The sequence below is a fragment of the Paramacrobiotus metropolitanus genome, unplaced genomic scaffold (assembly GCF_019649055.1).
Source record: "Paramacrobiotus metropolitanus isolate TYO unplaced genomic scaffold, Prichtersi_v1.0 Parri_scaffold0000022, whole genome shotgun sequence".
NCBI lineage: Eukaryota > Metazoa > Tardigrada > Eutardigrada > Parachela > Macrobiotidae > Paramacrobiotus > Paramacrobiotus metropolitanus.
The window spans coordinates 218,182-239,970 of NW_026570242.1; the positions used below are offsets into that span (position 1 = coordinate 218,182).

Here is a 21,789-nt window from a genome sequence, read left to right on the forward strand (position 1 = left end):
CAGCTTGAATCATTGGAGATCCATGCGGCAGCCAATCGAAATATGCTACGTGGGCTATCGAACGATCAAAACGTGCCAAATGCAAGCCGGTTGTCGGAAGCCTTTGTCGATTCACTTTGCAACAATAAAATTTTGCGGCAATTGACTTGCCATGAGGCATAAAATCAATGCAGTATCTTTTCGCCGCATCACTGCAAGATGAGCCCGTGCAAGTACGTATTTCGCCATCGGTGTGTCCATATCCTTCCGGGCCCTCCTCCTGCACTAATACGTGTAACGCTGCCATACGAGTTCGCGAAGTTTCCCTGCGCCTAGATAAATCCTCGATTGTACGTGTTTCGATGCAACTCCGCTCTCCGTCGCGCACTGCACCACGTCTCCAAGTGTGCCACGTTGACCGCATTGTACGCTTTACACTACTGTATATGCGGCGCAGTGAGGGTGTCGACCCTATTTACCTTCAGTGAATTTGTGCTGCGATCGGAGAGTTTAGTTTCTGTCTTAATACGGCCTAAACTCAACCTTGGTCTTTCGTCCTCTCAGGAAACTAGCGTTTCGGTGGCGAACTTCCGCACACACGAACAGACACAACCATGCATCTCTTAAGTTTATCCCTTTTAATATGTCTCTCCTCGTATTCCTTTGCAAAAACCTACTTTAAAGAGGAATTCAATGATAAATCGTGGGAAGATCGCTGGGTACAGTCCGAGCATGCGGGCAAGGAATTCGGTAAATTCAAGCTGACAGCCGGTAAATTCTTCGGTGACGAGAAGATTAATCAGGGCATACAGACGTCTCAGGATGCCCGCTTCTATGCCGTCTCTTCCAAATTCGATGCCTTCTCCAACGACGACAAGCCGCTCGTCGTGCAGTTCAGCGTCAAACACGAGCAGAACATCGACTGCGGCGGCGGCTATGTGAAAGTCTTCGGCAAGGATCTGGATCAGAAGGATCTGCACGGTGAATCGGCTTATCTGCTCATGTTCGGGCCCGACATCTGCGGACCGGGCACCAAGAAAGTCCACGTGATCATCAACTACAAGGGTCAGAATCATCTCATCAAGAAGAACATCCGCTGCAAGGATGACGAGTACACCCACGTGTACACGCTGATCATCAACCCCGACAGCACATACGTCGTCAAGATCGACAACAAGGAGGAGGAGAAGGGCACGCTGGAGGAGGACTGGGATCTGCTGCCGCCCAAGAAGATCAAGGATCCCAATGCCAAGAAGCCCTCGCAGGACGAATGGGACGAACGCGAGACCATTGCCGATGAGGCCGACACCAAGCCCGAAGACTGGGACAAGCCTCAGCACATCCCTGATCCCGAGGCCAAGAAGCCCGAAGACTGGGATGAAGAGATGGACGGCACATGGGAGCCTCCCAATATTGAAAACCCTGAATACAAAGGTATTATCTTCAGTTTTATCTTTGATTTAAATTTTTAGGAATTTATATTAATGTTATTTTTAGTAATTTGATTTTTTCAAATATTTTTATCTATTTTAATTCGTTTTTTCAAATACATAATGCAGTACGGCGTTTAAGTGTTAGTATATTGTTTGCTGAATTATAATGTAAGCTTTTTGGGTTAATTTGTTAGTGGGTTATTAAAGACCGCATTATGAGTTCATGGTTGTATTCGAATGCGTTTTCAAATCGCTGAAACTGCACTGCATTAATCGGTGTTTCTGTTTGCAGGAGAATGGAAACCCAAAGATATTCCCAACCCCGCCTACAAGGGTAAATGGATCCATCCGGAAGTGGACAATCCCGAATACACACCCGACACCAGTCTGTACAAGCTGAAGGACATTGGCGCCATCGGCTTCGATCTCTGGCAGGTGAAGTCCGGCTCGATATTCGACAACGTCATCATAACCGATGACATTGAGGAAGCCGCGAAGCACGCCGAAGACACATGGGGTGCCACCAAGGACGAGGAGAAGAAAGCCAAGGAGAAGCAAGACGAAGAGGAGAGGAAGAAGGCCGAGGAAGAGTCTAAGAAGAACGCCGCTGATAAGAAAGACGACGATGAGGATGATGATGATAAGAAGGATGATGATAAGGATGAGCATGATCACGATCATGATCATGACCATGATGAGCTATAAATGCGGGATATCTTTGTAAGTAACTACTACGAAACTTACAGCGAAATTTTCTAAACGTACACGATAAGATTTTCCATCGCCGGGTATTCATGTTGAAATTTTCGTTTTTTAGTACAAAGCAGTTCATGTTACAAATAATGAAACCTTAAACAGTTTCGAGTTTAAATTTTCTTAGTGTTTCTTTTTATACTCTATGGCAATAAGGACTGAACTGTCACTGTTGAATGCTCATTCACGTTTTGATATTTTATTTGCAGGTTTTTAATGGATTTGTTTGCGATCTTTCCAGCACCAAAATGTTCAAAAGTGACAAGTTGCCTGCAGTCCGCGTAGCTTTCTGATGTTTTTTTTGTTTGGGATTCCATCTCGAACGTGCCACCCACGCGTTGTTTGTTACTTGGTTTTTCTTCGTTTCACGACTTTTCTTTCTTTTTTGTTCTGTGTTTATTCTCTGATTGTTTTATTTATAAATAGACTGACCGTAATCCCGTGCTGAACAGACAGAGAAAACCTGGAAAATAAAAATATGTTGACTGTCTTGCTTGCCTGAAGATTTTCTGTAGCAGTAACTTCGTCCGAATGGTTAGCGTTAGTCTAGACTTTAGCACGGTGAATGCTTGCTTAATCTGAATTGCCTCCGTTGCGTTAATTTCTTGTTGTGGTTTGCGTCACGATTCACTATTTTGTAATAATCCTGAGTGCGCAGAGAATAATAAGCTTGACCACTTAAATCACGATACCGAAAGAAGAAGCATAAAAGTAGTGCTAGTCTCCCTTTATGGAGTCCACGTCAGGTCAAGTTGTAGACAATAAAGCGAATCGCTTTTCTAAAGTATATGATTCTGGGAAGCGCCAGTAGGTTAGTATCTTGTCTTGCTAGATATACTCTAGAGAAAGGCGACGAGGAAATTATTAATTCATGTTACCGGTATTCGCGATATAAAATCTAGAACTAGATACCGCGATACAATGGTTGTGAGAAAAAAGTACACGAGTACTCAACCGGCCAACGTCACAGAATACATATGTGGACCAATCAAGTCTTTCCGCGTTGCAGACGTTTGTTGGGTTGGTCAACCATTAAATAAGGCAATGAACACCGTTATTATGGCTTCAAGGCAAAGGTAAAGGTCATTTGCTTACACAATGATTAAAATCCATCATTAAGATTGGCGAATGTTTTCATAGAATATTACAATGTTGTTGAAGATTATTCATCCGGTGACTACAGAAACCCCACACTCAACGAGAATCAGTAATCAACACAGCTCAGACTTATTGCGCTGTGGTTAATTAACTGTAAAATGATGGCCGGGTGCGTAGTGCAAAAGTTTGTAAAAGAGAGTCATTGCTTTTTTCACTTGCACCATATCACTTTATAAAAGAACAACCGAACTTAATTTGCATATACAAGTACAAATGTGTTGTACAATAAACCAACACCGTGCACGTCAAGGAGTAGATTTATTTATTGGTAAAAATACAACAAGAATGTATTGACACGATAAATTTCGGCGTTGCACAGAAGTAAATTTACAGCTAGCCTATAGTGTTTGCGTGCACTGTTTTACCGCCAATTAAACATTCGAAAATTTTATTCCCTTTTTCGTAACAGTCTTTTTCCCTACTGGGGCGCTCCAAGGTACTATTTTCGCAGCACATTATAAATCGTCTTTGATTTATTTCATCGTTCCGGAATTAAATTTTGTATTACCACCAGATTGTTTAGTAGGATAAATGCCAAAATTTTACATCCGGCAGATTTTGGCAGCTAAAGAACATCAGCAGCGATACTAAAACTGGCACACTACTAGGTATCAAGATTGCGCAAGTTTTTAACAGTGTTTTTTACCCAACATATAAAATTCAGTTTGTCTCATACCTGTACGCTTCGGAGATGTTTATTTATAATAAAAGTGCAGCGGCGCATACGTATAATCGATCCCGCAAGTTTAGTGTAGCATTTCAAAGCGAACTTTGTTGCACCGGATTACTTTGTCACAACATATAAAGCGTATTAAACATGGATGTACAACTTGCGGTAATGTTCCTCTTTATTGGCTTAACCGTAACCTTGAGCAGGGGAGCGACACTTCCAGCTGGTAATGCGACAGCAGCTGCCGCACCTGCTGCAGATCCAGAACATAAAGGTTTGTGCCGGACATGCACTTTTTCCGTCGCATCGTAACACTTAAAATATATTTAAGTATAAGATAATACTGTACGTACGTAGACAATCTAACAGAAAGCTTTGGATAGTTTTCAATAAAGAAAACCGAAGAAGTTTTCAGCACAAGTGTGATAAAAGTATGGTTGAACTTATTGGAGCAACACCAGCGCAAAGCTATCCATACTTGTGTTTGATCGTACGTAATCTCCAATTATTTCAGGTGGAGAAGCGACAGGAACGGTGGCGGAGTGCTGGATAAAAAATAACTGCACTAGTAAGTTTACAAGTAAAATTATTAGAGAGTAGCGTACCCGGCCCCACTGCATTTAGTGTGGAATTAAATACGTTGAAAGAATGTTAAAATAACTCATGTACTCCCGGTCAGCACATTATCATTCGCTAGTTAGCGTTAACAGTTGTGCATCCTGACTGTAATCATTAATGCCTTTTAACTGATATGTTAGTTGCGATGCCGGGACCGTTAAAAATTGGCGGCCATGTACAAAAGCATAGTCAAATCAGCAGCACAAACAAGCCAGCATCAGTTTTGCAAAGATATTTAATTTAAGTACTGAAATGTGTGTAACACTATGAATAAATAACTGCATTTGTAAATCGCAGCTAGGAGTATAATTTCACATAAGTACTGTAATATATTATGAAGTGAACAGCTTTATTGAAGAGCTTGCTAAAATTTTCTATGTTTCAGATTCGGATTGTATTAATATTCCCGTCGACAAGCAACATACTTTCTTTTCGGATTCGAAATGTTCTAATGAGTGCGCAAACTGTGTTTTGGCAAACGGTTAAATTGCTAATAATTTTGACTTTTGCTAACCAAAGTCCAGAGAGGATATTTGCGTCAGATTTATGTTTTGTGGGTTTATCGAATTAACTCGAAGAGCCGGAGCAGCTGCAGTGCAGCAAATCGGGAGAATAAAAGTCACTTCAGCATAATCATACTTTTCTGTGATTGTTTTGTCGGTAAGCTGACAGTGACAGCCAGTATTTTTTCAAGCCATTAATTTATTAATAATTTATTTTTCAACTATTCGGGAAACCCTTACCATTCAGCATTTGGTTTATACAATGTGACAAACGGAGCACCGCTTTATTTTAAATTTTTAATATGATCGAGTGCTGATTTTAAGGGTGATTCACGGATCTTCCATATTCGCACTGTACCTTTGCTTATTTAAACAAATTATCATGGCTTCTGCCACAATAAAAGATTATTAATTTATAAAATACTACTAATGCCGTAGCGTAAGTATGTCGCAGCGGCACCCACGGCAATTCGTAACTGAAGTAACACTGTAGAAAACTGGGTCGAACGCTATAGAAGCTCAACTTTTGTGCTTGACCGAAAAGATGTAGGCTCTATATGAAAAAAGTTACTATCATACACTGGCCAGTCTCCAACATGGCTTCTGTACGAATATGGTTTGTTTTTATCTGTACTATTGGACTAAATATTTTTGTAAATTTTTCAAATGCGGTAATATGGTTTTCCGAAACATTCGACGATATCAGCTGGAAAGAGCGATGGATTCAAACGGAACAGAAGGAGTGGATGGGAAAACCTTTTGGGCATTTTGAATTGTCATCCGGTAATATAAAATTATGTTTCGAAGAAAACTACTCTGTGAGAACTTTAGTAGGCAGTATGTCAATATATTTGTTTTTTATATTCAATTTGTACTCAAGCAGAATGTCATACAGAGAAATTTTATATCCATTTGATATCTATTAGTTATTCATGGTTGTGTAATAGGAAAAGTAAGTGCCGATCCAAGTGATAAAGGTATTCGCAGCATGGATGATGAGAGTTATTACGCCATTTCCGCCAAACTCCCGCGATTTTCCAATCGGAATAAAACACTGGTTATTCAGTTAACTGTCAAGCATGAAGTAAAAAATCAGTCTGAGGATCTGCGATTATTTGCGGCTGTGTTGCTCAAATTATTTCCGTCCTCACTTAACCCCAAGAGACTCAACGCCGAATCCAAGTTTCACATCAAATATGGACCGGATTTCTGCAGTGCTGGTGGAAAGGTGCACGCGGAATTATTCTATAAAGGGAAATACTACTCACATATGGGTAATGTTTAAAAGCTAACGTTATGTTATACAACAAATGCATTTTGAACAGTAAAAGTATATGCATACGACACTTTTGACAAACAAATACTGTATAATTGACGTAACTTAAGTTTGCGTCTGTATGATTGTTCTTCTGTTTACTGTACTTAGCCCATGTTTTCAATGTCATATAATTTTAGGATTTAAAAGTACACCATATTGACCACAAGGTCCTGTTTAATTTATGCCTATTTTACGTGTAACCGGCGTAACGATAAGATTATGTCCATACATAAGTTTAAAATTGCGATACGTAACTTATGATGTAGTCTTGTAGTGTATCAAAAGTTAGCGCTATAATTGTCGGTGCTGGAGTACGATCAAGCTTTATTAAAAAAACATTTATCCTTGATTTTCTTGCCTTGCCTTTACTGTTATGTTTCGCGGTTGCTTCAAAGGTCAGCAGTGGAGTCGTACGTACGGTGATCCTTTCGTTTATTCCCCGTTCCCGTGGTGTCCACAGGATGGGTTTACCCATCTGTACACTTTTGCAATCTTCCCGGATAATACCTACCAAAAACTCATTGACGGAAAGATCGAAGAAAGCGGGAATATAGAAGGAGCTTGGGAAATGCTACCTCCAAGAAAACTCAAGCTGGAAACGGAACGCCCGTACGACTGGGATGAGCGGGAGTTTATTGTTGATCCAACCGAAGAAAAGCCAAGTGACTGGGATCAACCGGAAACCATTCCGGATCCGTTTGCCAGCAAGCCAGAAGAGTGGGACGATGTTGCTGATGGAGAATGGGAACATCCAATTATTCCTAATCCTGATTACAAGGTGTGTTACACGAATACTGGCGCATAACCTACGTATAAGTACGATATTCGTAGTCTTTGAGATTTCACGAACCTTCCCAACCTTGCGCTTTTCGTCATTTTTGTTCAAGTACGAGTACATGAATTTTAGCGTCAGATGCATTTTACATCATATGTTATGTAGTCCGACTAACATGCAATGCGCTTATATTAATATTATATGCTTATACTGTACGATATTGTTCTTATGCGTGGGCAACTGTGATGAAAATTTAAGTATCACTTTACAGTGACCGCTTAATGTTTTGCATTTTTTTCTAGGGTTCTTGGAATCCAACTCGTCTTATTCCTAACCCAGCTTTTAAAGGAGTCTGGACACCGCAAGAAATTGACAATCCCGACTACCAGGAAGACCCGGAATTGTATTTATTCAAAGATATTGCATATATCGGGATCGAATCATGGCAGCAGCATGCCGGTACTATTGTTGACAATATTCTTCTCACCGATGATCTCGAAGGGGCTCTAAAGAATGGAACAGCATGGCAGCAGAAGTTTTTTACTGTAGAAGAAAATCATTATAATGATGACTGCGAAAAACGACAAAAAATTGTTCAAGCGGACATGGAGAGGAAGAAACAAGAGATAAAAGCATTTAAGCAACGAATGAAAAAACTCGAACTTTAAGCTTCTTTAAAACATCTATGTCGATTTCTGGAATTTGCACACAAAATGTTTTTTTGAACTTGTATGCCACGGCTGAATTTATACTTTCCTGGTGTAATCCAAAGCATTGTTAGTTATTCAAGCCTTGTTTAAAGGGATGTACAATATGTAATTATGTATCATGGAAATGTTTGTGCAGAGAACAAAGCTTTGCAGATTTCAGTTTGGCGACACATTAATTTTTGTTTCTATATAAATTGCTACCGATTATCAGTTGGCATTTGAATGCTAGATGGAGAACTCGTACTTTAGTGTATATTATACAGAGTACAATACATCACTACGCAATACTACACAGAAGCAACACGATTAAAATGTTAACAGCGCGTTGTTGGAATTAATGTGCGACAATCATGCTTCCTGCTAACTGCATTATCGTTAGGAAATCGTAGGAGGATTATAACGTTTGTATCGCTTACACGCTTTGCTTGCCGGATATGTGTAGCAGTCACGTTTAGTTGCTGCAGGCTGCAGTGCGGCAACTTCCGGTGGAATATGGATTGCAGCTTTTACCTAACAGTTTGATTAAACGTCACGCACAAGAAGATTATAAGAGATGCTGTTTGAGCCAATTTCACAAGCTTCTTCAGCGTTAAAACACGCACAACACAATTACCTGGTATTTTAATATTTTTCTGGCATGCTGCAATTGCCGTTTAATACTTACAACGGTCTGCAAATATAGATTTGTAAAATTAATGGGTTCTGTTATTTTGGTTTTTACTGTGGCGTGTACATCTTTCTGACAAGCACAGTTTTTAGGCATATTGTTCCAGTTTTTATGCGCATGTTGCCGAAGGATTGGCAGTACTATATCAAAAGATTTGCAGTGGAATCACTGATCATATATTCGTGCAAATACACCGGTTGACATTCATTTTATTGCGCGCGCAAATTTCGAGTGGTTTGTTTTCTTTTTCGTAGTAACAATTCTGACCGAAAATAAACAATTGATTAAATAGATCAATCCGTAGAAAAAATACTATCACAATAAAGAGAAAGGTCTACAGTGGACAGCTACACAATTTGGCCCCGAAAATAGACTGCAAAAATCTGCTTAACGATTTAACTTACAAATTTCCGGCAATGCCACCGTACACATTTATCACAATCAATAATATTATCTTGTCACTCGTCGAGCATGTGGTACGTCGGGAAATGAGGTCGTTAGCATTCCGAAACGTGAGCGGTAGGACGAGCCCATTTGCATTTCCAAGAGAAGCCATCTCAAGGACACCGGAAATCAACGACAGGCTTCCTGTGAATAAGCGGTAGTGGATAATCAGCTGTTTACAACGGTCTATAGTCTGTACTCTGTACAGTCGGCAACAGGATTCCCCGACGCCACTAACTCTCGGTCACCGGATCGGATAAGAAGCATTTTCATAATATTGTCCCAAATGTCAACGAGCATCGTATGACATTTACCGGCACCACTTCCACCGGATACGATTGGTCCGTACAAAACAGCATTGCAAGAAATAGATTTTTTTGTATTCCTCTTGAATAAATAATTTCCTCTGGTTATCGTTGTTGTGGCAATAGAGATTTTGTGACAACTGATATGCTACGGACTAGGTGCGCCGTTCATTTGTATTCATCCACAGTAACGCTAATCTGCCGTCCACTGGCTGTGTTGAAGACATCGCGTCCGGCGTGGACTACCGGTGGTCCATTATTATCCAGCCGGCGCAGTAGACTGGCCTGGTTGTCGTTGATGACGTTAGGCAGTAAGTGCAGTGTGTTACTGGAGGACGATGAGCGCCGCATGGCCGTCTGGATGTGGGCCATCGTGTTTAAATTGAAACTGGATGCTGATGGATGGTAGCCACCCAACAGGAGCGGTCGTCGCCGCTGCTCGGTTAAATTCTGTAGAACATTCAAAGGGATGTAGAGATGGAAATATATATACAGTATGCGTGCCGTATCAAAGTAAATAAAATGATTTCTGCTGTCTACATCGAGGAAGAGCGATCTAAAATACGATACGCCGCTTCATCCTAGTCTAATAAAATGTCCTGCGGAAAGACGAGTACATGGATAATGTATCCTTAGTTAATAGAAAGCACTGAGTACTTGTGCGACGTTTTACAAAAAAGAAGTTGACGATGTACTGTACACAGAATCGAATTTAGCTAGTGTACTCTCCCAAATATTCTTCCAAACATACTTCTACGACGTCAAGACAACACTTTTACTGTGCACTGGAAAATTTTCGAATGGAGAGTTGTGCTATGCTAGTAGTACAAATCAAACGGTGACGCTGACTTATGGTTAATTTGAAAATTTTGGTGGTGGGAGGAATGAAATTAATTAATCCGAAAATGCAGATGTTAAGCTGGCAACTTATGAGTACCAAACAAAACAGTTTTCAGTGCAACGTATGTATACCTGAATAACGTTGGGTTTCTTTAAGCGGTGCAGTTGTTGTATAACCATAACGGTGGGGAATGTGTTCATTAGGAGGAGAAAGAGCCCCATCGTGGTGCTGACCACGCCCAGGAGGTTTTCCGGGATGGCATGGAGGGCAATGATGATTGCACCGTGGGTTATGGAAGCTAATGATAAGCATACCGCCAGGATGGACAGGGCCAAATACAACTCCAGCATGGGCAATAATGACTGCACATCATGCTCGGTAATCTCCAGTGGATTAGGCGGCTGGATACAGATGCAGCCCAGGGATATCCCCACGATGCCCGTAAACTGCACAAATAATAGGCCAGCATTTATTGTACAATGAAAACAACCATATTTTTAGATCTGTAGGTAAAATGTTCAACAGTTTACAAATAAATTACTACTTATTTTATGCATTCTCTACCAATAATTCAATGGTTTTGCTTCAGAAATTATATGGCCGTTATGATCTGGCTGTCTCGTTAATTAGTAGTACAAATGTTAGCATTTCACTTACTATGGTAAGACCAATTGTGGCATAGCACGTGGGCAAATTTCCTGCAACAAATGAAGATATTCAAGATAATAATTGAGAAAAGCTTAATCGTACTGCACTGTAAAAATATAGATATGTGTTTCTGTTCACAGTCGATTTGGCCAACGAGTGAAAATATCACGCGTAAATGTAGAAAACATTCCGCCGGAAATAAAATTTCTGGCAGCGCAATTCCCCAGCGAATGTTTTATTACAAACGATGGTATGCGAAGCGACAACAAGATCATGTGTGCCGTAATTTCATTCGGATTGTTGACAGCGTTCTCCTTGTTCCCTGAATTACGCCCCTAAGCGTACGGCAAATTTGTGTAATACAATCAGCGCTGATCCATTAGGATGTTAGCAAATACGCATTTTTAATGAGTTAATCATTGTGCTCTTTTGTATTCTTGCTCACTCATCCTGAATTTGTTTAGTTAATGCGGTTTGGCCGGAATTTGCATATGACCCTGTTGATCCCGTGTTGCATAAACACGCCGTTACATAAGGCCGTATATACACAGGCAGGAGAAGTACGGTATATGTGACGCCACCCATCTGCCGCGGAAAACGTGAGTAACACTTCGCCAAAACTGCTTCCGGCAGCTGGCCAAAAAGGCAACCTCCAGGAGCAGTGCAGCCAAAATTAGATCGGAAAGGGCGATATAATTACAATCGTCTGGCTCCATTACGCCCCATCGTCAAGTACCAGCCATTTATTCCACGAACAAGCGATGCAGTGTGTGTACTAGTGCCACAAAAAGCTGCAAACGCTTATATGGATTTCCGCATAATTCTAAGTTCCGCATCCTTTGCGTTTTAGTTTTACGACATGGAATATTCCCGCTTTCAAATATTCATTTCGTAGAGCACAGCGGGATGCAACAATATTATGTATTTTATGCCATACAATGTTACTCGAATTTTATTTGTGAGCATGTAGCAATAACATTGACCAAAATTCAAGTGCGGACACGCTTCAGAATTGCTTTGTTACATTGCTTGTGACCAACAAACTGCAAGTTGTAAGATACTTGCGGTGATTGCATTATTTCAAACAAAACGGGAAAAAATAACTGCAACTTTTTACTGTGCAAATTATGGCAGCATATCTAAATTCGGCATAAAAATCATAGTAATTATTTTGGCTGCTTTGCTAGCATTATTACTGAAATAACTTAAGGCAAGCATTGTTACTTAAATATAATTATGTTACTTAAGGCAACCAATTAGTACAGTACGCAGTAGGTATCTAAATTTTAATACGCTGCCGGTTGCTTTACAATGGAAACGTAAGTTTCATGTTTACAAAGCAGAATGGAATTTCGTATATGTGATTCACGATTATGAGGAGCACAAAGATCGTGTGATTACGAGCTCAACTACGTAAATACACACAGACTATCAAGGCCAAAGTGGAAAACAGGAAGTTTATTCGCGTTTGAATTATGTGGTTGTATCAATGCCGCGCCGACCATTATTTCCTGCACTTACACAACATGCAATCGAACAGAGTGCACTGACGAAAATGCCGGCTGCTACGACGATTGACGGCAAAAACGTTTAATCACACGGCATAAACTACCTAATATTGTCAGACTCAGAACGTGCCTAAATCCTCAAGGAATGAAGTAAAACAGCGCAACTCAACCAATGCAACTCAAAAAATTATGAACCGGCAATGCCGCATGGACCGGCGTATTTTTACAAATAAACAGCTTAACTGGAGTACTTCTACTCATCGCATCTGACTGGCTCAACCAGCTTTGGCTAATGAAAACAAACAAATTTACCACTAGCGAGCGACACACAACTTTGCACAGCGTATTAGTTATTGTTTATGAGAATGATCTCTCCGTGATTACCGTACGTACAAAATTCTGCGCGTTTGCTGAGAAGCTTTGCATGCAACAAACGTTTTAGAACCAGCAAGATCGCGTAAAACCGAAATATATTGGTTGATATCACATTATCAGAATAAAAGTTTATATTTACACACGCAAAGGCACCTACATGCCCATGCATCATTGTCAAAATCTGTCGTTTAGCTCTTAACATTTTACTATTTTTATATTAGCTCTATCGTCAAACTGCCGCTTACCGACCAGCAAACTGGGGAACAAGAGGATGATCCCCAAGAGCATCTCAATCAAACCCATCACCACCGGGCCGCGGCGTAATCCATAATAGAGCGAGGAGGCCTGATAACGATTATTAATCGGTCCATTCTCCAGTATGGTGGGCATCTTGCAGCCGCCAATACTATCCGTATCACTTAGCCGATAATCAGAATGGGTGGAGACTTGCGAATGGTGCGAATCTTTCCTGTGATGATGGGAGATGTCATCGTTAGCATAATCGTTATTATTGTGAAATTTCGCCATTTTTACGAATTTGTACAAGGCCGGACGCAAGGGAAGAAAAAATCCAAAATTTACAATCAGATTAATATTAAACTGAGAAGACTGCGGTCTGCACGATATGGACGGTTATTAAATTTATAACCAGTCGGTGGGCTTTAGCTGGAGTATATGCGGCATTAGCATAACCTCAGCCAACATAAACCTTTCCGCTGTGTCAGTGATACGAGAAAATGAGAAATTGCTGATCACATCGCATTGACCGGAATAGGGTTTGACACTTTACACATTTACGCCAGAACTTGTCAAGGGTGGCGGAAAACACTCTGTGTGGATGTTCTAAATTGCTGTACATAAAGACAAAATGTCGAATGACATGGTTTTGTTGTGTGTACGTTCATGGTGCGAGATGCCTCAAGGACAGGCGCTTAAGAGTGCCGCCAACACACACCGCTGCTGTGTCGCGCGTACTATATCAACCGCGCTCAGGGAACAACGATCCCCAAACGTAGGCGGACGCTGCGTGGCGGCGATATATCGGCCAATTAGATTGTATTGATTTAGGGCGCACACGCGCGGACAGCAGTGTTTCCGGCCATTGTTGTCTGGAGGAAAGCGGAGATGATTTCGGAGATAATAATCAAATGGTTACGGGGAAGGATCCGCCGGTAGATCACGGCGCTCACGCGCTGGACCTTCACGACATCAATAATGCACATCCATGTGCGGGTGGTTATAATGCCATTACGCGCATCACGCCAATGTCACAATGTGATGAATTAAAATTGTATGGTCACCTTAGTGAAAACTAGTGGCCGCCAAAATGTATAAACATAAATATAAAGTTCCTCATGTCAGGGTTGTATTTTAATTTCAGCTTGTAAAGTAGCTTTAACAGGGGAAACGTAGCAAAAAGTACTCGTTAAAAAGCCTTAAATAATTGTTTACGCATGTGCATGACAGCTGGTGGATGTTGTCTATTAGCTGCTCATTCCTCGTGTACGGCCATGTACCGCAGAAACGAGAGCGACCCGGAAAAGAGTTGCTTGAAACAGTCGGCATCTCTGACGTAGCGAGTGCACTTGAACCTATCAAATTCATACCGGTTTTTCCACAATACCGACTTTATACCACGGCGAAAATAAAGCAGATGCCCTGCGTGCCCATTGGTCTGTCGCAATCAATTTTCATCCACCCACGCATCAGCTGTTTTTCCTGCCGCAATTAATTCCGCCGGCGACGTCGACGAGACGGTGATTTCATTGCAAGACTGCAGCCTGCCGCAGCGCACTAACAGTTAGGAATGCATGGATAGAATTTGCCACAGCGAAGGAATTTCCCAACATTCGCATGAGCTAAAAAACGACAAAATAACAATCCACTTTTGCTCTAATAAGGCGATTTATGACGGCTAACGCTACGTCTTGAAAACACACGTTAGTGCGTTAAGAAATTATAATGTATGCAGGAGAACGTTAGGAGATGGGGTACACCGTACAATAAAAATGCTTTCATAACGGCTGAAAAATTTCGAATTCCTTTGATCGTACTGCGTTGTTGTACGTGCTGGGAAGCAAATTAGCAAACAAGGGAAACTACATCCACATGTTTATGCTCGGTGCTTAGGAACTATACGATTCACCATATTATAAGAATTCAACTATGGCGACTTATCGAACGTTAACCGTACGATACGGCAACAACCCATGAGTAATCACGAATGATGCATAGAAAAAACATCCAATAACGCGATAACGAAGCAACCGTTGCAGCTGCGATATTTGAGCGCCCCAACTTACGGTAAATTATACGTATCATACGGTATGGTGAGCGCTGTATAAGGAACGCGAAACGAAAATTAGAAAAATTTACTACAGTACTTAATTAATTTGTACGGCAGGTGAACAACGTTTTCCACTTTACTATGCGATACCACAGTAGCCAGAATATCCACATGACATATTCATGCAAATTAGCACTGAAATTAATCAATTTGTCTAATTAAATAAATTTCAGACTTAATTGTTGCCAAAATAAAGAAGTCGCTCTGCTGGTGAACTAATTAATGAAGATTCATAATAATGGCAGAGGTTATTTTTAATAATAATTCAGATATTCCATAGATGAAACTTTGTACACGACCTAAAACAACTGCAGACTGCATGGATAAGTCAACGATGCCGAATCGTAAATCTAGTCGCGACTAGGTTTACGATACGGCAGACTTATGCAACGTTGCCTTAAAGTGGGCATGTGTTGACGGTTTCGTGCATCCAATCTATGAGCGCAGCCTTATCTCGCAATGACACATGCAGTTAACTCACACATGTCGAACCGTTCGACATGACGATGAATTTGTGTTTTGAATTCTTATACTGTGGCTTATGCGTGCGCGACGCCGCGAAACACTTCAAGTGTTTCGAAGCGTTTCAAATTGATTAGATTGCATCGCTGGAACAATGTTATCGACGCCAGCAATTTAAAATGTTATTTTGCCATCATTTACCTTGAGCAGAAATAAATCAGATAAAGTTACGTGTTAGTCAAACAACAAAATTAATTACAGTATATACCGACTAACTGGTATCTATTGTATTAATTTTGTGTAGTAATTTCATAAATTCTAAACTAGCTGTTACAGTGCCGGCTTGGTTGTGCTATCGCATCGTTAAACTGAACTGCATACCTAGATACATGGTACTCGACAACACAGTAATTTATACAAACAAGAAGTGCTGGAAATGCAGTACTCACTGAAAGACGGTTTACTTTACTGACCATATAAATTATATGTATTATTTTGTCGAAACTGCTTCGAAAGCTGTCCATTTCGAATTCTGATTTTTAAGGCTATTTGTTTTATTAGGTTTTCCGATATCTTACCGGTTAGTGTCGAGACTTATGAGACTATTACAGAGTATTTTATCGTTGTATGAATGTTTCGCAATAAGTTACCTTAAAATTAATAATTATCAAAAAATTATAAATTAAATTGAGAAAACTTATATAGTTGTGTACGTATATGTATTTGCTCCGTGCATACATTCTGCTTAAATTGTTACAGTCTGTATACGTCAAAATTGAAAATGTCAATTAAGCTGCGTGCTGTGAACTTAACCTAAGTTTTCTCCAGAGAATCTTATAAATCTCCGGGATTTTTAAATACTCGGGCAGCGAAACATACTAGTTGGTACTAAAGAATTTAGAAAAAAAAACATCTTATGCGGGTTTCCGAAATGCCGGCGAATTCGAAACGAAAAGTTCGAAAAGTTCGAAAATTCTCAGGTTTCTGAAATGCCGGCGAATTCAGAACGCCGATAAGTTTGCTGTTGACGAATTTCTAAGGTCATGATCACGTACAAAGCGCTTACTACAACGGAATATTACCTGTATATCATGGAAAAGAGCACAGTTATTATTTTCGGCGAAGTACAACCACGGAACAACCACCTACCTAGTAAGTAGTATTACGTCGACTGAAAAGAATTGCAGATAAATGAGATAATTGAATATTCCCTTGGATATTGCAGGCCACACAAAGGTGGAGATGCCGTGAGGAGCTGGCGTGTGTTGTAATGCGTAGCGGCGCTTAATCAGGCTGAAGCGGTGACAGAATGTCAGCGTTGATTATGAAATGGTAACATTACCAGTAGAAAGTGATTAACCGAATCATGATAATCCATTTAAATGCAGCAGCCAACCCGATTGTGTCCATACGGTCATAGCAGTGCGATTATTGTACCGACGGTGTGTTGCAGATAGGAGAGGATGGAAAAGTAAATAGAAAGCGAAAAACGATGGCGATATTGGCAGGCCGCGCACATATGGCTCGGGAATATTTATTATTATCTGATTGGCTGCATTCCCGGGCCGGCGTTTTTGCCGTGGCCCAAGAGCGATTGTTAAGCACGAACACCAGAAAAGTAAAACGGATGAAATTCACCCGATACTCCGAATGTGTAATATATGGCTGCTCTTTTCCGTGGTCGGCTGTTAACGATTGTAAGATTGCGCAATAAGTTGATCGATTTGGTTACTGATCAAATGCGATTTGTATCCGTGGGAATGTTATGTATGCTCATATATATGCCTGCACAGTTTTTGCGATTAGACCTGCCCGATATGGCTGCCGGCAGAGCTGGCACAATCGAAGGCAATGATAAAAAAGTGGAATATAATCGGCGGCAACAAGTTGGGTTAATTAAATTTTCAGTACCTGCACAAGCTGGAATGCAATCGCATACCTTTAATTCAGTTAGAAATCTCGAATTTAAGCTGTTATGGTTGTGATTGCAATTCAAGAGCATAAGAACTATCGTACAGCAAATCAAATTATTAATTAATATAATTATCTTAACGGAGTTGTCGAAGGTTGTCTTGTTGGTTGTTGTTTTCGCGTTTTTTATTACACAAAGGTGCATTAAAAATCAAATGTCTACAAACTGATTGTCTCGACGAGCAATAAAGTTTTTAAGCTGCGTATTTGGGTGAGGTAGTGGGTGGTGAGATGGAAGTACTACACCGGAAGTATCAGGGGCTTGTATGTTGAACGAAGACAGTGTCATGTACTGTTAGCGAAAACGTGTGCTTTGCTGGCGTATTTTATGTCTATCCAGCGGCTAACGATACCATCCGGGGGGCGGATTTCCATGGCTTAGAGGGAACGGCCGAGACGGAACCGGCGGCTGTACACTTTAGATTTCAAATTACCCGTATGCGCACAAGCAACTCTTTCATGATTAACCGTTCTTCTGCCTTCCGGTCTGGGTACATAGTAGATATTTACTGTCCAGCGCATTTGCTGGTCCATGCGCAGTACAAGTGTCCTAGCTGCAACCCCTAGTACACGATTCTAAGCTAACAGATTGTATACATAAATCGTTAGTGCCCTCAACTTTCTGAAACTGTTTATAATATGTCAGTGTGAGACAATTCATAATATGACAATGAAAATCCATAAACAACAATCTGCAATATACCCGCCGCGTTGCTTTGAGCCTGGTAGTGCGCTGGGAGTGGGATCGGAGACCAGTCAACGCATGATGGCACCTGACATGCTGACCTTCTCGCGCATCATGCATGTGGCCGCACCATCTTGTTATGCACATCCGAGTCGGGAGACATCAGGCAATAATGTGCGGTCTAACTCCGGACGTCTCCCCGGGATTTTTTTTTTGTGCTTTTCGAAAATTTTTTATGCAACCAGAAATCTTCTCTTTTCTAATATGCAGGTAGCAAAATTTTCAGGATAAGTGTTGACTATTGTACAGTACGTTACTACAAACGTACAGTATTTATAGTACTTACATTAACGATAAATTTCTGCCTTTTAACAGTTGAAGCAAAGTTAGCAAATTCAGCGCGAACTACGCGAGGTGGCAGTTACATACTATGCTTTCTCAGCTCGTTTTCGTTTTCATCTCTTCCACCTTTTGCCGTCTGGCGTCTTCGCAGTCTGCTGGAAAGTGGAAACTAATAACTCTAGTTTAGTTTGCGACTCTACGAATACTCTTGAACAGATCAGCATGGAAGAAATATTGAAGAAGCTATTGAGTTCCGCTAACATTCAGAAGTTCGGCAAAGGTGGCGGAGGATGCATCAACCACGGACAGGGATATCTGACTGACAGTGGATCTGTCTTCGTCAAGGAAAACTCTAAACCCGGGGTATGCCGTTGAATATCGCTCTTGAAATTGACTTTAGCTCTTGCAAGACTGTTATGGTGAAGAAATTTTGCGTATTAATTTTAGGCTCGATTGATGTTCGAAGGAGAATTCGAGGGGCTGAAAGCGCTAAATGCTACGGGATGTATTCGTGTGCCCAAGCCGATTAAAGTAAGTCTACTCTGTAACTCAGTAAGTGCAACAAGCGCAGGCGCAACTCATGAATGATGAACCTACTAAACTTTACGCGCATGCGCTTACGCTTTGAAGTTCACAAATTGCGAGTTGAAGCCCGAGCTGGTAAGGTTTGAAATGATTAATATTGCAATCTTCAAGTCTTTGGAGTTTAGACGCTTGAGCTGGGACGCGTACTGTGGGCATGGGAATATGGTGGCAAAGCGATACGTCTCGTATTTTTGAAAACACTTGGTTTCAGTGGCTAAATATTAGCAAGCCAATATTATAATATCTGTCAATTAAGATCAAGTGCTTCTCAGTACGAGGAAAACGCTCTCAGATGGCCAGTGTTAGTCAGTTAGGCATTGAGACGGTTCCTTAACGTGTGACAAGAAGATTGGGTTTGATTAGGTGATTGATCTTCCAGGTGGAGGAGCTGCCTGTGTGATGGAATACATTGAGATGCGGGGACTGGGCGCTCAGGCTGCGGAATTGGGCCAACAACTGGCCAGGTGCGTATGCCTGCTTGCTAATCGTTCGATAGAAATTAGCCTTTTAATACGGGTGTGCTGAGAATTTAAGTATATCAGCTGGGGGACTCAGAATATGTACTGTGTATTCAGAATAGGTATATGGGTGAATGACTGCGATCGTGCAAATATCATTCTATCGGTATTTCTATTTCTGTTGAGTTACTTGTTGTTGGAATGTTGGTGCTTACTTATTTGCGTCTTCCAACTGGTTGCTTGACAGTTGACAGATATCTGCTGGATATCGTTTCCTTGGATTTTTGCGTTTTCCCAGTCTTTTTGTCGTAGATACACTGCAAAGTATCGTTATGCTACTCGTTCTGTATCATTTGCTTGCTGCATTTCAGGTTGCACTTGCATAATGCCTCGTTGAAAACCGACGGCAATTCGGAATCTGGTGAGCTGGTTACCAAGTTTGGCTTCCATGTCAGCACTTGCTGCGGGTACATTCCCCAGGACAACACGTGGCACGATGACTGGCCCGTAAGTTTCGCGAACTCACTGAAGTTATACAGGGCTTATACTTATTATGATGTGCTTTTAATTTGTTGCTAAAAATTTATTGTTTATTGATAATATAATATGAATACTTGCGTGTAAATTTAATTTGAATTAATAACGGGTCATTGGAACTGTTTGCAGACTTTCTACTCGAATTGTCGTCTGTGTCCTCAAATTGAAATGGCGGTGAAGGAACATAGAGATACTGCTTTAAAGGAGAAATGGAGCAAATTGGAACCGAGGATTCCCGGATTCTTCGGAGGCATCGACATCTTTCCCAGCTTACTGCATGGCGATTTGTGGTCAGGAAACGCAGCATCAGCTGAGGGCACCGGAGAGCCGGTTATCTTTGATCCGGCAGTGGTGTACGGACATCACGAGTTTGATTTGGCCATCGCCACGATGTTCGGCGGATTCGGGAAGGCATTCTTTAATTCTTATCATAAAGTTATACCGAAATCGCCCGGGTTTGAGCGTCGCCAGCAACTTTACCGTTTGGTAAGAGACAGTTCGCACTTCGTTCGTCCTTAATGATTACTTATTGATATGACGTTTTACTATATCTACTTGTGTATGATGTGCGAGTACGTTCTTCGTTTTGCAGTTTCACTACTTAAACCACTATAACCATTTTGGATCTGGGTGAGAAAGTTTTTTTAATTGTTTCAGACTGCTACACTTGAATAAGATTTCTTGCAACTACAGTTAAAATTTTAGATACCGTGGTTCGTGTCTGGAAATACTGGATGAACTGAATGCTGCCGACGCATGAATCTTTTGTCCTCTTGCAGAGTATTTTATGAATAATTGTAAATATGATGATGCCGTTTTTTTAATACTCGTACCAAGGTATATAGGGTTTAACCCTATATACCTTGCTCGTACTTATCGTGCAAATGTAAAAAAACGTTTTGCAACCTTTTTGCGTTGGATTAAACTATAAAATTAACAATATCACCCTGACCACTTGTGCTTATGCATTTACTGATGCGTAATTCATCAGAAATTGATAATTCTTGTAAATGCAATAAAGTGCACCATCACAGATGCAGCAACCGTCATTCCGTCACCAGTCGTATTGTAAAGTTTCAAACCACCACACCAATTTACCGGAGCAAAGCATGAATAGACCAGTAAAAACGAATTCACTGTAATTATACAAAGTTGTTGCAAACCATAAAGCCGAAACCAGGCGGCCTATTTTGTTGGAGGCGGCGGTGTTGTCTTCTTATCTTCGATTAACGAAGTCACTTTGTTCCACCCTTCAGCGGGACTCATCACTTTAGGTACCTGAAAATCGAATAATAATTTGTGAAAATCCATCGTCACAAAAACGTTAGCCATTACATACTGTTATTCAATGCAAGTTACAATTAAATGAATTAGGATCTTAATTCTACCCTGTATCCCGTATAGAAAGTGTGGTGAGTAAGAGAAGCCAACTTAAATTTTATTGCAGCACATAATTAAAAGGATGTTATTTTCCACAAATCTAACTTACGCACAATACTTTTCATCGTCTTGAGACTTTAGGTAAAGCAAAACGTACATAAACAATGCCAGAATCGCAATCAATGGTGTCTTTAATAACCAAGCTTTCGTTTTCTAACTGCAGGAAGCATATCATGCACTTAAAAACTCAAAGAATTTAATTTAAACTGAATAATTTCAAACTACACACAATAAATGCATTTGTTCCGATCAGAGAA

General features: G+C 40.8%; 4 protein-coding genes and 1 long non-coding RNA gene across 7 annotated transcripts; 4 read left to right on the forward strand and 1 right to left on the reverse strand.

The window, feature by feature from the left end:
* Positions 1-320: 320 nt before the first annotated feature.
* On the forward strand, positions 321-2,654 carry LOC129586687 (calreticulin-like). Its single transcript, XM_055480030.1, has 3 exons — positions 321-1,413; positions 1,705-2,132; positions 2,375-2,654. The coding sequence occupies exons 1-2, from the start codon at positions 594-596 to the stop codon at positions 2,115-2,117; spliced, it is 1,233 nt and encodes a 410-aa protein (XP_055336005.1). The 5' UTR covers positions 321-593; the 3' UTR covers positions 2,118-2,132; positions 2,375-2,654.
* A 1,259-nt stretch (positions 2,655-3,913) lies between these two features.
* Positions 3,914-5,260, forward strand: LOC129586903 (uncharacterized). The gene is made up of 3 exons (XR_008690232.1): positions 3,914-4,267; positions 4,508-4,561; positions 4,997-5,260. It is a non-coding gene; the product is annotated as an uncharacterized LOC129586903 (long non-coding RNA).
* A 198-nt stretch (positions 5,261-5,458) lies between these two features.
* On the forward strand, positions 5,459-8,109 carry LOC129586843 (calreticulin-like). The gene is made up of 4 exons (XM_055480309.1): positions 5,459-5,897; positions 6,062-6,388; positions 6,828-7,210; positions 7,510-8,109. The coding sequence occupies exons 1-4, from the start codon at positions 5,672-5,674 to the stop codon at positions 7,873-7,875; spliced, it is 1,302 nt and encodes a 433-aa protein (XP_055336284.1). The 5' UTR covers positions 5,459-5,671; the 3' UTR covers positions 7,876-8,109.
* Positions 8,110-8,809: 700 nt separating this feature from the next.
* LOC129586774 (uncharacterized) lies at positions 8,810-17,164 on the reverse strand. Of its 3 annotated transcripts, none has more exons than XM_055480180.1 (6): positions 16,664-17,164; positions 14,313-14,564; positions 12,951-13,174; positions 10,832-10,872; positions 10,306-10,620; positions 8,810-9,783 (listed from the first exon to the last, which is right to left on the reverse strand). In XM_055480180.1, exons 3-6 carry the CDS (start codon positions 13,093-13,095, stop codon positions 9,502-9,504), a joined length of 783 nt encoding a protein of 260 aa, XP_055336155.1. In that variant the 5' UTR covers positions 13,096-13,174; positions 14,313-14,564; positions 16,664-17,164; the 3' UTR covers positions 8,810-9,501. The 3 variants fall into 3 exon arrangements, with proteins under 3 accessions (XP_055336155.1, XP_055336157.1, XP_055336154.1); XM_055480182.1 differs by lacking the exon at positions 16,664-17,164 and adding an exon at positions 14,708-14,815; XM_055480179.1 differs by lacking the exons at positions 14,313-14,564; positions 16,664-17,164 and having other exon boundaries at positions 12,951-14,290.
* Positions 17,165-18,581: 1,417 nt separating this feature from the next.
* LOC129586702 (fructosamine-3-kinase-like) lies at positions 18,582-21,119 on the forward strand. Its single transcript, XM_055480050.1, has 7 exons — positions 18,582-18,875; positions 18,960-19,043; positions 19,461-19,561; positions 19,927-20,062; positions 20,222-20,578; positions 20,685-20,722; positions 20,798-21,119. Exons 1-7 carry the CDS (start codon positions 18,735-18,737, stop codon positions 20,850-20,852), a joined length of 912 nt encoding a protein of 303 aa, XP_055336025.1. The 5' UTR covers positions 18,582-18,734; the 3' UTR covers positions 20,853-21,119.
* Positions 21,120-21,789: the final 670 nt, after the last annotated feature.